General features: G+C 53.0%; 2 protein-coding genes across 2 annotated transcripts; both read left to right on the top strand.

Annotated features, from left to right (window-relative positions):
• The first annotated feature begins 580 nt into the window (after positions 1-580).
• Positions 581-2,985, top strand: LOC121672852 (heart- and neural crest derivatives-expressed protein 2-like). The gene is given in 3 exon segments (XM_042045760.1): positions 581-840; positions 842-1,156; positions 2,176-2,985. Coding segments are annotated over 3 exon segments (654 nt in total). The 5' UTR covers positions 581-600; the 3' UTR covers positions 2,275-2,985.
• Positions 2,986-8,652: 5,667 nt separating this feature from the next.
• On the top strand, positions 8,653-12,806 carry LOC121672853. The gene is made up of 2 exons (XM_042045761.1): positions 8,653-9,362; positions 12,238-12,806. Exons 1-2 carry the CDS (start codon positions 8,797-8,799, stop codon positions 12,584-12,586), a joined length of 915 nt encoding a protein of 304 aa, XP_041901695.1. The 5' UTR covers positions 8,653-8,796; the 3' UTR covers positions 12,587-12,806.
• The last annotated feature ends 1,785 nt before the right edge of the window (positions 12,807-14,591 follow it).

Here is a 14,591-nt window from a genome sequence, read left to right as displayed (position 1 = left end):
GCGGATGCCGCAGAGGAGCGCCGGGGCGCTGAGCTGCGCGGCGCGGCGGGCAGCGATGCGAGCTCCCGCCCAGCACTGACGGCCCCGCTGCCGCGCAGGGCAGAGCCAGCGCCGCCCGCCCGCCCGCCCCGAGCCCGGGGCGCATGGAGGGGGGCCGCGTGTAAGTACCACCCGGCCGGGCCGCGGCGGACTTGGCGAGAGCGCAGGGAAGCAAGAGGAGAGGAAGATCCCAGGCTGGGAAGCCAAGCCATTTTGTTTTTGGTCGACATCTCTCCATAGCTTTTTTTTTGGTTGTTTTTTTTTTTTTTTTTTTTTGTGCGCGCTTCCTCGAAGACCCGGCCCCGGGCGAGGAGGAGGAGGAGGTGGAGGCACAACGCATGAGCGGCGGCGGCGGCGCCCGGGGAGGGGGGATCGCTCGGGCACCCGCGGGGACTTTGCAGCAGCGCCCTATGGAGAGGCAGCGGGCAGCGGGGCAGTGCTGAGGGGTGAGCGGCGGGCAGCATCTCCCGCCGCTGCGACGGGGGTGGGGGGCGGGCGGGGAGGGGAAACCTTTGTTTTGGGGCCCGGGGGGGGTGGGGTGGGGTGCTCTAGGGAGCGGGGATGAGTCTAGTGGGCGGCTTCCCCCACCACCCGGTGGTGCACCATGAGGGCTACCCTTTCGCTGCCGCCGCCGCTGCCGCTGCCGCCGCCGCCACCCGCTGTGGCCACGAGGAGAACCCCTACTTCCACGGCTGGCTCATCAGCAGCCACCCGGAGATGTCCCCCCCCGACTACAGCATGGCTCTGTCCTACAGCCCTGAGTACGCCAACGGGGCGCCGGGCATGGACCACTCCCATTACGGGGGGGGTGCCTCCCGGGAACGGCCCGCCCGGGCTCGGGGGGCCCCGGCCGGTGAAACGCAGGGGCACGGCGAACCGCAAGGAGCGGCGCAGGACTCAGAGCATCAACAGCGCCTTCGCGGAGCTGAGGGAGTGCATCCCCAACGTGCCCGCCGACACCAAGCTCTCCAAGATCAAAACCCTCCGTCTGGCCACCAGCTACATCGCCTACCTCATGGACCTGCTGGCGAAGGACGACCAGAACGGGGAGGCGGAGGCTTTCAAGGCTGAGATCAAGAAGACAGACGTGAAGGAAGAGAAGAGGAAGAAAGAGCTGGTCAGTGCTTCGGAACGGGACGGGGCGGGACGGGGCGGGGGAGCCGCGGAGGGGAGGCTGCTCGGTCGCCCGCCGGTGCCCCATCCGAGCCCACCCGGCGCCTCGCTGGCCAGAGTCGCCGGGGGATGTCCATAGGGGACACCTCGGTCCCACCGGTCCCTGGCCGTAGCTGCGGGCCAAAAGCGGGACAGTGCACAGCCGCGGGCGGCCGTCAGCGTCCGGATCCGACCCGGTGGTTGAGAGCAGCCGCGGGGAAAAGGCTGCCACATTAGGGGCCCCCGGGGAGGTTATTTCCCGGGCTGCTGCTTGTCCCGTATCCCAAACCGTGATCTCGCAGGAGGCAAGCCTCCGCTCTCTTAAAAAGAAAATCTGGAGGCATGATTACCTGCTAAGCCCAGCCCAGCTTTAAACCCTCGGCAAGTACGAGGTTCGCAGCGAGAGGCTTTCCCGTCTCTGCACTCGGCGCTTCAACTTTTTTGATTTTTAGCGGGAGAGTCTGCTTAGGCGAGGCAGCGCAAGCCCAATTTCGTGTAGGCCCCGTGGCGTGCTCGCGTGTGATTGATTCCCGCATATATTCGTGGCCGCAAGTCCGATATTTTGCCCTGGTACATGCCGGTGCCCAGCTTCTCCCCGCAATCAGGGAGGGGATGGTTTAGGGGGGGCCTTTTCGTAATCCCCGTGGATGACTGGCGCCTCTCAGCCTCCAGCCCTGCGCTCCGGCCGCGGCAGAGCAGCGGGGTGGCACGGAGCGGGAATCGGCCTCCGCCGGGGCCCGCGGGCGGTCGCGCACCACGCGAGGCTGCTCCCACGGGCGGCGGCTTCGCCCGCGGCGAGATCCCATGGAGGTCCCCGTTATGTCTCTTGAAGCCCGCAGGCCTCGATGAGCTCGAGTCTCGTCGTAGTTTTCGAACTCGAAGCAAAGCAGATGCGACTTAGAAAGTGGAGGAATATATCTAACCTTTTCTTCTCCCCTCTCCCCCTTCTGTTTCTCTCTCTCCCCTCGCATCGTGTCTCCCCAGAACGAAATCTTGAAAAGCACAGTTAGCAGCAACGATAAGAAAACCAAAGGGAGGACTGGCTGGCCGCAGCATGTCTGGGCTTTGGAGCTCAAGCAGTGAGCACGGCAGGACTGGAGGAGCCGTCCTCTTAGTCTCGGTAGTGAGCTCTACTCTGAGGACTCTTTGTATTTGGAATCATCCAGTTTATTTATGTGCAATTTCTCCCCCAACCCCCCAAAATGTGGATATTTGAAGGAGAGGGAAAAAGCATTCCATATATGAAGAGGAAACTCCAGCTTGGTAAGGGGTAATGTCTCTAAATGTTTTGTGAATGTTATTTGCTCTGTATAAAACACGTGGGGAAAACAGAATCATAGAGAAGGAAAAAAATCCCTCCCTGGCATTAGTGTGTATGTGAAGTGTATCTTTAATACTTGGCCTTTTGGATATAAATATTCATGGGATTATAAAGCTATATTTCAACAGAAGCAGTTGCACCAATGTTTCGATTGACTCGGTATTTAGTGTTGTAATTTTGTTGTGGTCGTTCGGTATTTGAAGATGTTTTCAACAGTTATTGGTTATGTGCACTTCCGTCCGTAAGGGAAAAAGTGGAATCTAATTAATATTGAAGGTGTAAACGTTGTAAGTACTCAATAAACCACTGTGTGTGTTTTTTACAAAACAAAAGAAAAAAAAAAAGAAAAAGGAGAAAAAGAAAATCCAAATCTTTTTATGTTTTATACCTCAAAATGTTTTGAATAACAGCGTTGTTTATGGCTTTTTTTTCATAATATTTAAAATATTCGGAAGTAAACTAAATTATAAAGATGGCTCCTAATTTTATTTTTAAACAAGTGACTGAATGAAAGGAGGGGTAGAGGGAGGGAGTGATCTCTCAGCCCTGTGAGTGTTGAACAGAAACCGGCAGTTCAGCTGAACAGGAATTCCTTGTGGTGGTGTTCTCCATGCAGGAGACCTACTGCGAACGGGAAATGGACAAGGGTGCAAACCCCGGGCGGGTCAGGAATAGCAGAGATGCGCGGTTTTCGTGCTGCTGGAGCCCGGGCCGCGGCGGTGCCAGGCGCGGGCCCTGAGCGGGGGCGGCTTCCCGGAGAGGGGCCGGAGGCAGGCGAGGGAGGCTGGTGAGCTTTGTTCAGAGTGATTATGTAGCAGGTAACTTTACGTCAAGGAAGAAAGAGTGAACAAGGCAAGGGATTTGCGGGTGGGTGGGAAGGGTGTGCTGTAGGGAATATGTAAGATTTACAATGAACTACGGTGAACTTAATATTAGCTTTGTGGTTCCTAAAACTCTCCTGGGTTGCACGTTTCCAGTACGCCACAGCGAGTATAATTATTTTTAACCTTTTTTATCCAGCTGCAAACTGCAGCAGCCCATGCTCTGGGTCTCTTTAGTACGTTCATTGCCTCCCCAGCAGGATCTCTCTTTCTTTATATATTTCGCCCCGTCTATCGACTCCTTTACAAGGGTCCCGGGGCCAGTCTGGTGACTTTTCTGCTCCCCAGTACCAGGGCGAGCTGCAAGACTTCCGTGCTGGGAAATGCGTGGCATCCTTCTGCATCGCAGGCGCGCAAGGAAAAAAATTAAAGGAATTAAATTAAATTCACATAAGGAAGATGGTCTAGGTATTTTTTGTCCATTCCTGATTAAGGGAAAGGTTTTCCACCTTTTCCATAATAAAATTAGGGCTCGTATTTTGTACTTTTACTCCAATCATCTCAACTTAAACCAAGCTGGCTTTCTCTCCAGGTCCAGGGCTGCTTACCTGCCGGCCTTCCCATGTCACCGCGCCTAAGGAAGTGGTTCCCAACGAGACCCAGCAGTAAGCGTAGGTAGATGTGCAATTGCCCATAGAAAGATAAGGGAGCCCCTATGCCGTTTCGCCGCCCCTGCTGACAGTGGGAAGGTTGCGGGGTTACAACAACCAGACAAAAGTGATGTGCCCTCCCTCCCGTCGGGTCAAGCAGCTCGGCTCTGCTCTCCAGCATGGGTCTGTGTTTACAGACACTTGCCTCTGTTTATAACACTTGGAGAGAAGAATCTGCCCCCTTGTTTGCTTTTCCTTGCCTATTAGTTGCGCAGCTGATGAACTGGAGCTTCTCGCACTCTGGGTTCCCTGCTCAAACAATTTTTATTTTTTTTATAGCGGCACAGGAAAAAATAAAAGGGGTGAGGGGTGGCTGCGAGTGCTGCGGTGCTGCACATCATGGGCAGGTTCTCTATAGATTCCCTCAACCGAGTCACCGGGTTGCAATTCCCCCCCGAGTGATGCGCGGTAGGGCTGGCGGGCGGCTCCGATATCCAGTCTCCGAATAGCCTGTCCGATATTTCCCCATGAATAATTTTCCGGTTTTGTAGAGTCAGTTTATCAGAACTGGGACCCCCTCCGAATCCGCTAAGGAGGATCTCTTTTAATTGCTCACTAATGAGGATGTCGCTATTTTCTCAGGAGCAGCCATTCCTGCAGCTAAATCACAGGAGCCCTAGACAGGCCGGAGCCGACAAAAATGTAGGTTTTGACGTTAAAAGCTAAATGGGGAAGCAGAAGGTAAATTGATGGTAGATGGGGATGTCAGTGCCCTGGCCTCAGCTCTCCGCCGGCGGAGCCAAGGCCTGATAACAGCAGAGCGCTGCGCTCTGCATCCTGCCCGCACCCGGGGGCATCGGCATCCCGTCGACCTGTCCGGTAATTCCTCGGGGACAAAATATTTTTGGGAGCTTTTACCGAGGTTTAAGGCACGAAGGAGGAGGCATAGCAGCCTTTCCCACTCTGCAACATTTCTCTGTGGGTGCAGGGAGGAAGAGAGAAGGGAGGGCAGGGGGCCGGGGGAGAGCAGCCGGGTCGCTGAAGCCCCTGTCCCCTGATTGACTTACAGACCCGTGTCTTAGGCTCGTCGCCTCGTTTCGTGGCTGGGGGAGAGAGACTCTCCGCTCCCTCTCAAGAGAACATAGCATTTTAATTTTTTTTCTGCCCTTGAAAAGGAAGAGCGACAAAACTCCTCCGGGTGACGTCCCTCCTCCCCTTCCCTCCCAGGGAGCGGCCCCTCGGTTCCCCGGGGTGTGGGCCCGGCTGCAGGCCCGAAACAGCACGGTCGCCCTCTCGCAGGGAGGCGAGGACCTCCCCAGTGGCTCCGTGTCCCCTGGGGGCCCCGAGGCAGACAGCAGCGTGGAATTTCAGAGCTCGTCCGGGTTTTGGAAAGCAGGGACGCAGCGAGGGGCCGGCTCTGTGCTCCGCTGCTGGCAGCGAGCCTATCGGCTGCTGGCAGTACTGAGTTTTGGGGGACCCTGCAACATGCGGGACCTCATTGCTATCGGATGTGTATGCCATACCTGCACTCCTGCAAGCAAAAGAGAAAAAATGTGGTGGGGCTTTTTTTCCTTCGTTTTGCTTTATGTTGTGGTCTGGGTTTTTTTTTTTTTACACATACTCCCCCTCTCCCCCGTGGTTCCCAGGACCTCTTCTTTGCCTCAAAAGATTATTGCAATAATTATTTCTAGTTTGATATCGTTGTCAAAGAGCTGCAACGGGGCCTCTCGGCCAAGCCAAAGACACCTCTAGAACAAGCGCCGGGCCACATGCGGGCAAATTCGCGGGATATAAAACAGTACTAGGGGATGCCGTGGAGACAGCATGAACTTGAAAGGAGGGCAGGGAGATGGGGAGAGAAGGTTAATAATAAAACCCCTAAGCAAAATATCCTCCTTTTGCGCTTGGAAACCTAACCTTAATCCTCCTTTTTCACACGTACTCGCCCAGCGACTCACAAATACACCCAGAAGAAATCTCCAAGTAGCGATGGGAAGGAAACGCATTCCGCACGCCTACAGACATAATCCCCTCTGCTGTAACGAGGGGCTTATCAATGTTTTATATATTTTTAATTTGGGGGTTTTTTTCCTGCGGGCCATGAAATATGTGCCTTTGCAAAGCAGTTCCCATCGTTTCTATTTCTGATTAGCCAATTACTGTTCAGCTGTTTCAGCTTGTCACATACAACGGAGCGTAAAGCAGAGTTGTTATCTGAATTATATATTCACATAAATTCTAGCAAAGCCGGGTGATGCGCGGGGCCAGCGGATTTCGGAGGTTCCCTGTGCCTGCCTCTTCCCCTCCCAAACCAGCGCGGTGTGTGTCTCCCTCTTCCTCAGTTTTCCCTCCCCCCAATCCCATTTTCCTCCAGAAATACCATTGCTTTGATGATGCGATTTTAGAGCATTGATTACAAATTTATTCTCAGACACTATATAAGTCTTTATATCTGCTATTAGAGACATCTGGGAATGATTAGAGCCGTCCCTCCCCCGGCTCTGCTGCCTCTATCTTGCAGCGAGGAGCTAGAGACATGTTGACGTCAGATCAGACGGCTCGGAGCCATCCTGCTCTCCACTTGGGTGTAATCACGGCGACGCTTTCCAAGCTCCGGCCCGGCCGCGGCCGCCAGCTGGGATGCGGGTGCAGTGGGACGCGGCACTCCAGCCCCGGGGCTCCTCGGCACGGCCCGGTTTTGAACCCCGAAGGCTCCGGCTCCTCTGAGTTTGCCGCCGAGGTTGTTTGTTTATTTGTCTGTTTGGGACTTTGAGAAAGCAAAAGCGGTGCATTCCGCGGGAGGGGTTACTCCCCCCACCCACCCCGCTCCCCCCAGCCCCCGGCCCAGCGCTTGCTTTATCTCAGCCCGATTTCTCCCGGCGCATTCGCCCACAGCGCTGTCTTCCAAAATAAATATCGAGCCAGGCAGATTTCCACCTTATGTCGGCAGGGAGAAATTAGCCAAACAAAGTGCAACGCTTACACGCGGGCAGTCGCAGGCGCGCCGACACCCCGTTATCCAAAGTGGTAGCCAGGTTTAGAACGAGCCGGGAGAGTTGGAGGCCGCTCTAAAACCAGACGATTCCCTACCCAAACGGCAGTGCTGCTGGCAAGGAGATGGCTTTGCACCTGCTATTAAATCCTAATGAATCGCCTCTAATTGAGAGCTGGGGCTGGCTGACGGTAACGCTGAACAGCCAGCGTGGAAGCCTTGGCTCAGCGGGACCCAAGACCACGTTTGATGCGCTTATTTTGACAAACTTCTTACTTTACGATTTTTTATGTTTCGTATCACTCTATTTTTTTCCCTCAAGGAGATAAAAAAAGTAATAATTGAATAAATACAACTTAAGCCTCCACTGGCTGTTCGCAGTCTTGGACGGCTGACACTTGTCCAGCTGTACATTACAATCAGTGCTACTACCAGGAAGGAGGGACGGGGGGGTGGATGAGAAAGCTGTTCATCTCGTCTCCAGAGGAAAAAGATAATGTTAGACAACTTATCTGAAGGATTAAATTCTCGCGGTAAAACATGCTTGCCAGGAGGAGGGAGAAAAGAAAAGCAAAGCCCTGTGTGACCCTAAAAATAATTTTTAAAATGCTTCAATTTCTTTGTTCCAGCAGAATAAAATAAAATAAACCCCCTAAGATACCGCAACGCTCCTCTGTGTCTATCTGTAATCTCGAAAGGAAAAGGAACATTTCCTTTCTGAATCAGTGCAAACGGTATGCTGTGAGCTCGGCTTCCCACCACAGCCACCGACCCAGGGGGTCGGGGGAGAGTAAGCGAATTTAAAAAAAATTGTTACAGAGAAAAAAAAAAAAAAAGCTGCGAAACAAGCCGTAACCGAAAAAAAATCCCAGCAAAATCCTATTTCTGCCCTTTATGGCAGACCTCTGACTGGTGACGGCTCTGTGGCAGGGGAGTCCCCGGGGACTCCCCTGTCCTGAGGCTGGAGCCGCCTCCCCGCCGACAGAGGCCGTGCGGATCCTGGCGGAGAGCGGCCCGTACCCTGCGGACTGCCTGGGCAAGGCGCAGGGCTCTGCAAGCCGCAGGGCTGGGGCCGAGGGCCCGCTGCCCCTGGAGCGGCCTTCTGGGAACAGCAGTAATGTGTTAGCGAAACAATGGGGATCAGCGGGCCCGCATCTCGGAGCCCTTCATTTGCTAACCGTGGAGGCTGTTCAAAGCAGAAACAAGCCCCTGCGTTGCCCAAAGGACTCGGGGGAAAAATGTACAATTCTATTTTGGTGCAGAGCAGTGGAATCGTTTTGCCGTCCGGTCTATTGAACAAACATGTGGGGGTAATAGAGAGGCCGACTCTCCTATAGGGGTCCCTATTTGTATGCCATATGTGGATTTAGGCTGCAACAGCTGCGTATAATGAACTTCTTAAAAAGATAAATACGTGTGCAAACCCAGAGAAGTTTTCTAAAACTGGCCTAAAAGATAATGAAATGTTCTGCCAGAGAATACAGGAGGCGGAAGAGATTAAAAAAAATAATAATATTAGGTGCTCCCCCGACAAGCCTCTAGCCTTCGCAAAGTTGCTGGCAGCGCTGCCCAAAGGAGGACCCCGGCAGCTGGGGGGGTGCAGGAGGCCGGGGACGCCCGGGGGTCGGGCGGCGATGGGGGGAGGTGATGTCTGGAGCGGTCTGGCAGGGGCGAGCCGAAGCACATGGCTTGGCCTTGACTACCTCTCTCCCAAATCTGGTTTTCATAGAGCCGCGCAGTAATTACCTAAAGCCATAACTGTCTCCGAAATTATTCATTAAAGTCATTCCCGAGAATCTCGCGGCGCGAGAGCCTACATTTATGGCTTTTGCGCCCTCAGAGCATGACATCGCCTCTCGCCTTGCGCCCTCGGCGGCCGAGCGTTCAGCATCGCGGAGAGGAAGGGGGAGACAGGGTTGCTCTCTCTTGCCTTCCTCTCGGTGTATTTATTTGCGGGGGCTCAGGTTGCTTTCCCCCTTTTGGCGAAGGAGTGCGATGCAAGCCGGCAGATACCTTGGGAGCGAGGAGGGTATTTTGGGGAGTTGCAGTGTTGTGCAGAAGATCATGTCTGTGCCCTGTGGTGCTGTCAGCGGTGACAGATCCCAGATGCAGTCGCTACTGTATGGCAGATTGAGTTTCTCAGCAGAAAACTCTCTCCCTCCCTCCCAAACGTCTTCAAAAACCTTCTCCAGATACTGCGGGTCACTTCGGCTCAAACGGGGAGAGAAAGGGGGGAAAAAAGGCTTTTCCTCTCTCCTCCCTCTCTCTTCCTCTCGCCGGATCTCTCTGGGGTGCGCGGGGGTCATGCCATGCCCTCGTGCACCCGGGGGCCCTCTCACCCTCGTCCTGCTGAGAACCCGTCGCCGAACACGGGGACCCTGGTCCAGGTAAGCGGGGGGCGGCGGGGAGCGGGGCCGAGGCCAGCGGCCGAACTGATCCCCAGAGCCGGTCCCTCCTCTCCCGGTCGGATCTCGCTGCCTGAAAGGAGCTGCCCGAAGCTGGGTGGCTGAGGTGTCCCCTTGTCCCAGACGCGGGGACAGGGTGGGAATGGGGAGACAAGACAAGACCCCGCGCCGTGCCCCGCCCGCTGCGGCGGGAGGCAGCACTCGGATCCGCCCAAAGCCCCCGACCCGGAGGGGCTCGGGCTACCGGGGATGGTAACGAAGCGGCGTGAATCTGGGAACATTAAACGGGGGACGGGAGGAAGAGAGGGAGGAGTAGAGGAAGGGTAGCCGGCGGGCGCTGGGAGCACACCCGACCGGCTAGCCGGGAGCCAGGAGGACGGGCCGACTGCAAACCCACAGGGGCCGGCAGCTGCTGTCCCGGTAAGCGGCGGAGGTAGGGAGATCCCCCCTCTTCCCTCCTCCCAGCTTTTTTTTCACCTCTTCACGTAAATGCAAGAGGCTCGTGTTTTAACAGCTCTGGAAAGTCATCCTCCTCTTCGAGACGTATAATGAATTTCAACATTCCTGTCCTCCCACCTCCCTAAAATATTGATGCCCCCCGACTGCCAAAATCAGAGGCCGATCGGCTGTAGTGTCTCCTCCTGGAGCTCTTCTCCCCCTCCGCGCAAATGGGTGATGTTTGAGGGCTCGTTGTGGACCGTGATTGTGTAGCCCTCTCCTCCCCGCCTTAGAGGAGCAATGTCCATGCAATGTATGGCACCAAGGAAGACTCCCGTCCGTGGATGAGTCCTCAAAACACTTTGCAGGACTGCGGGGAAGGTCCGCTGCTCCCGACGGGCGATTTGGCGTGGCAGCCCTGGGGTCGGAGTAACCCCGTGTGAAGTGCCCCGGACCTCGTTCCCCAAAATTTCCCTCTGGATGGATGCAACCTCATTCTGTTCATGCCTCTTGGAAACGGTTTCAACTAGCTCCTCTCTCGGTCTTTCCTTCCCCAAATGAATCTAAAGGCTTTCATTCAACTGCTTGCCTACCTCCTTCCCCCCTTTGTCTTTTTTTTTTTTTTGTCTTTTTTTTTTTTTTTAAGGCAACTCTTGCCTTTAACAGAAGTATAATTGTGACCCTGCCTGATCCACAGAGCCTCCTGTTGGGAGCAGTTAGCTGTGGTTACATTAGGCCAAAGGACCTCCCAAGTGGCGGTGGCCTGGGTGTCATAGGAAGGGACTCTGCACATTGTCCATTCTTTCTCATCAAAGTCCCAGGCACCGTGGAGCCAAAAGTTTGGCGAAGAAGGAAAATAGTAAACAAGCCTTTCCCCTCCCTTCCCAATCCAACAGCCCTGAGATCTTCCTGGGATGCAGTAAAGGGAACAAACTTTTTCATAACTTCAGCTCTACGGTGTGATTTACATTTCCGGCTGCTCTGTCAGAGTGGCAGTAATTTACAGCCTGATAAAAAACACTTTTACAACACCAGAACATGTTCAAGTGGTGGCTTACTATGCAATTTTTTTTTTTTTTTAATACGACACAGGCAAAAAAAAGTTCGGTTTCCTGCCTTTTTCCACCGTGATTGTTTGAAGAGTCAAATGGCTTGAAGTTATAGTGTAGGCAAAAGAAAAAAAAAAGGAAAAAAAAGAAAAAGTAGGAGCTGGCTGAAGAAAACAGGCATGAAGTAAATCCTGGGCTTTTTTTTATATGCTGTGTGTTATACATCCACGTTTCTCCTATTTCTCTAAGGTTTTCATTGAACGGATACTTCTATTATCGTGCTCTCTGGCCAAACGCTGTTAGTCTTGCCCCAGGGATTGCTTTCATTTAGCCAAGTAGCTATTGTGTTTAAACAATTTCTTTCCTTTAATAATTCATTTCTTCTCCGGAGTCTGAAGTCGAGTGGGTCTGGTAGCGTTTATGAAAGGGGGAGCATCTTTTATTCAGTTCTAATACCGGGGTAATAGCGTTATCTCTTCTTGAGGAGCATCCAGTTTGTTCCAGCCAGGCTTCTTCACTGGGCTAGGGCAGGACGGGTCTGGTAACTAATGTACAACATCCCTATCCTGGTAGGAACGATAAAGTTTAGTAAATTACAAATATGTGAATTTGGCAGACAGTTAGGGATGAAAATGATCAAACGATTAAAAAAAAAAGGGGAAAAAAAAGGCAAGCAATGAATAAACCACATGTAGCAGTTGCTGCTTTCATGACTTTGGTAATTATTTACACCTGAATCATAGTTTTCTCCAGCCACGGTTTCAAAAGTAAACCTTTAAAGAATTTAATTATTTCCAGTTTTCGGCAAAAGAGATGGAAAAAAAAAAAAGTATGTTAGTGAGCAACTGCTGTCTCCCGAGCTCTCATAAAAGGCTTTATGTACATTTTCATCCCAAAGACACAAGCAGCCCTTCCGCGCCCCCCCCTCCCTCCATACAGGAGCGCTCACTGTCATCTGTGCACGTATTTACGGTCTAATGAGAGAGTCCTGAGGCTCACATGGGACGGTGCCGCTGCATATATATGTATGTGAATATATATATATATATATATACACACATACATTTGCCTCTGTGTGTGCGTTCAGTCGAGGCGCGGTATTGGAGCCTTGTGTGGGTGAACTCCCTGGCTCCTTCCTTCGGCTCTATAATAGCTCTGTTATTTTTACTAAACGATCAGGATGGCTCTACGTGACCCTTCGTCATTTAAAAACCATTTTCTATCATTGCACGTGTGCCGGGGGGGGGGAGCGGGGGGGGACGGGGGGGGGTGGGGGGTAGGGGAATGGATGGGGAGGGGGAAGGAATCGACAAGTCATTGAGAATAACCGGGAAAGCCTGTGATGTATAGCACGTTTTATCTTTATTTAGGCAACACGTCGTTCGCAGGATGGCCTGGGTTTCCGTGCACGACAAGGGCATGAAGCACATCCATCCGCGGGGAGGTGCAGGCAGGCTCGGGGAGCTGCTGTGGCCGGGGCACGGCGGGGCGAGCGTAGGGGCAGGGCACCCTCTCGTCACCCTGCTGCCGTTTCCTGCGAGTGAATTCCGCACTTTCTGGGGAAATTTAAAAAAAAAAGGAAAAAAAAAGGGCGGCTCTCCGTCGCCGGAGCTCCGCGGCCGCACTGGCCGGGGCGTGTGCGGTGGCCGCGGGCAGCAACCCAGGGGCTGGGACCCCCTGTCTTCGCAGGAGCCCCCCCTGCCATGGGTACTGCGGTGATCTGCCAGCTGCGAGTACTTTCAGTATTTCACTGCTCCCTCTCCTTGAATCCACCGCACTTCCCGCGTCGGGGCTGCCTTGGCATCTTTGGTACAGCATCCTGGTGTGCACTGTATCCTGGGGCCGGGCTGGGATTTAAAGGGCTCTGAAAAAGGCAGTTTGCCTTCAGGAAACCCGTTCTGGCTTGACTCTGGTGGGAGTCCCGGGCGTGAAAGGGAGGGGAGACAAACCCGTGGTTTGGAGCGCAGGCTTCTGCAGGCGGGGGTGTGCCCCTTCCCCGCGCACCGCGGCCGGGGCAGGGAGTGCCGGACAGTGCCCTGGCGGGAGCTCCTCGGGCACATCCCACGCACAGCCCCCGGCGGGAGGAGGCGGTGGCCCGGGATCCCGGGGCTGCCCGCCTCCGAGCCCCTTCCCTCTGCCCTGCCCGTACCTGGCGCGGCGGGCGTCTGCGCTCACCGAGCGGGGGGGTGTTAAACGAATGGAAAAATTATCCCCACACACAGTTTTTATATTTTCTGGAGCTTCCCCAAAACAAGCGGCAACCTAAAATCACTAGATCTGTGAGGATTTGACATGTACTCCCTCTCCCAGAGTAACACGCTGCTGGTGCATTAAGCAGAAGCTGTAGAAATACGTGGACATAAACATATATGTGGGGGCATGGATTAAAAAGCTGTGCGTCACCTTGGATTAAGGGCTCACTCCTCAGGGTTTTTTTTTGGTCACTAGCTCCTCCTCTGTAAGACAACTGTTAGAGATGGTGTTCCCCGAAGGACAACGAGTTCGGTTTTTTTTTAAATTTATTTTCCCCCCCGCTCTTGGCTGAGAAGATGTAATATAGTGCTGGATACAGGGAGGCGAGAAGGGACAATAACTAACTGTAACTCATTTTCTAGAGGTATATCACCTCAAGCGTGTGCTTCATCATACTTTTTTATTTGTGATGACCGATCATTGTAATATATGTCCATAGTCTTACGTCATTTACAATGCCAGTACTCGCTCGTCTCTCTTATTTTTGAAAACAAAGGTATTTTTCACTTGTCCAACCCTAAGAAGACGTGCCCAAACGTAAGACTAAAAGCGTACATCTTAGTAAAAATCTCATTAAAAGCGACAAGAGAATAGAGATTGAAACATGATAAAGTCACATAATATATTCTGAGTGTAAGATGTATTAACACAGAAGATGTTTAAAACGGTAACATCTTTCTTTTGATTTTTCTTTGTCTGTTTGTTCAAAGCGAAGTGGTCATTTTAAGTAACGGTTTACACACACACACACGTGTGTGTGTGTGTGTGTGTGTGTGTATGTATGTGTATATATATATTTTTCTCTCCGAAGAGAGATCTCTGACATCTTGTAAACCCATAAACATAAAATCACACTGTTTGTGATTCCTGCTTTTTTTTTTTTTTTTTTTTTTTTTTTTTTTTTTTTTTTGTGTGTGTTAAGCACTCTTCTCGGACAAAATAGCTACAGGAAAACTTTACTAAGTAAACGTCCTCGAAAATATCTTCTAGGTTTAATTAATTTTATGTTGGGACGAAAAACGTGCAGGTTCGGCCCGTGTTTCCCAAGCAGGACACCTCCAAGGAGACTCCTGGCAACCTTTTCCCTATTTTATTGAATTCTATGGAAATTAGATTCTGAATCTTCTTTATATTTTGGCTTGCTGAGCAGTAGGACAAAAAGCATGCTAAAATTAAAAGAGCTTGCAGGGAGAGTCAGAAAAAGTACCATTTTCTCCTCTGCCTTCTTGGGTGCTCTTTCCTGGGGTTATCTGCACCCAGACCACCGAGTGGCCGCCTGCTGCTCCGCGGGGCTGCCGCGGCATCCGGGGGTGCAGCGGCGTGCCGGGTGCCCGCGGAGCTCCCGCTCACCTCCCGCGCACGGGCGGCGCGGCCCCCCCCGCCCCCGCCGGCAGCACCCAGTGGAGGGGGCGAAGCTGCCCTAATTATTTTCCCCGCAGATGTTGTCCTGGCATTTAAAGGGCTAAATCCC

This window comes from Corvus kubaryi, unplaced genomic scaffold (assembly GCF_017639235.1).
Source record: "Corvus kubaryi isolate FWS band 111438036 unplaced genomic scaffold, C.kubaryi_AGA036_p1.0 65007, whole genome shotgun sequence".
Lineage (NCBI taxonomy): Eukaryota > Metazoa > Chordata > Aves > Passeriformes > Corvidae > Corvus > Corvus kubaryi.
Note: the sequence above shows the minus strand (reverse complement) of the source record. Positions and strands in the feature narration are given on the sequence as shown.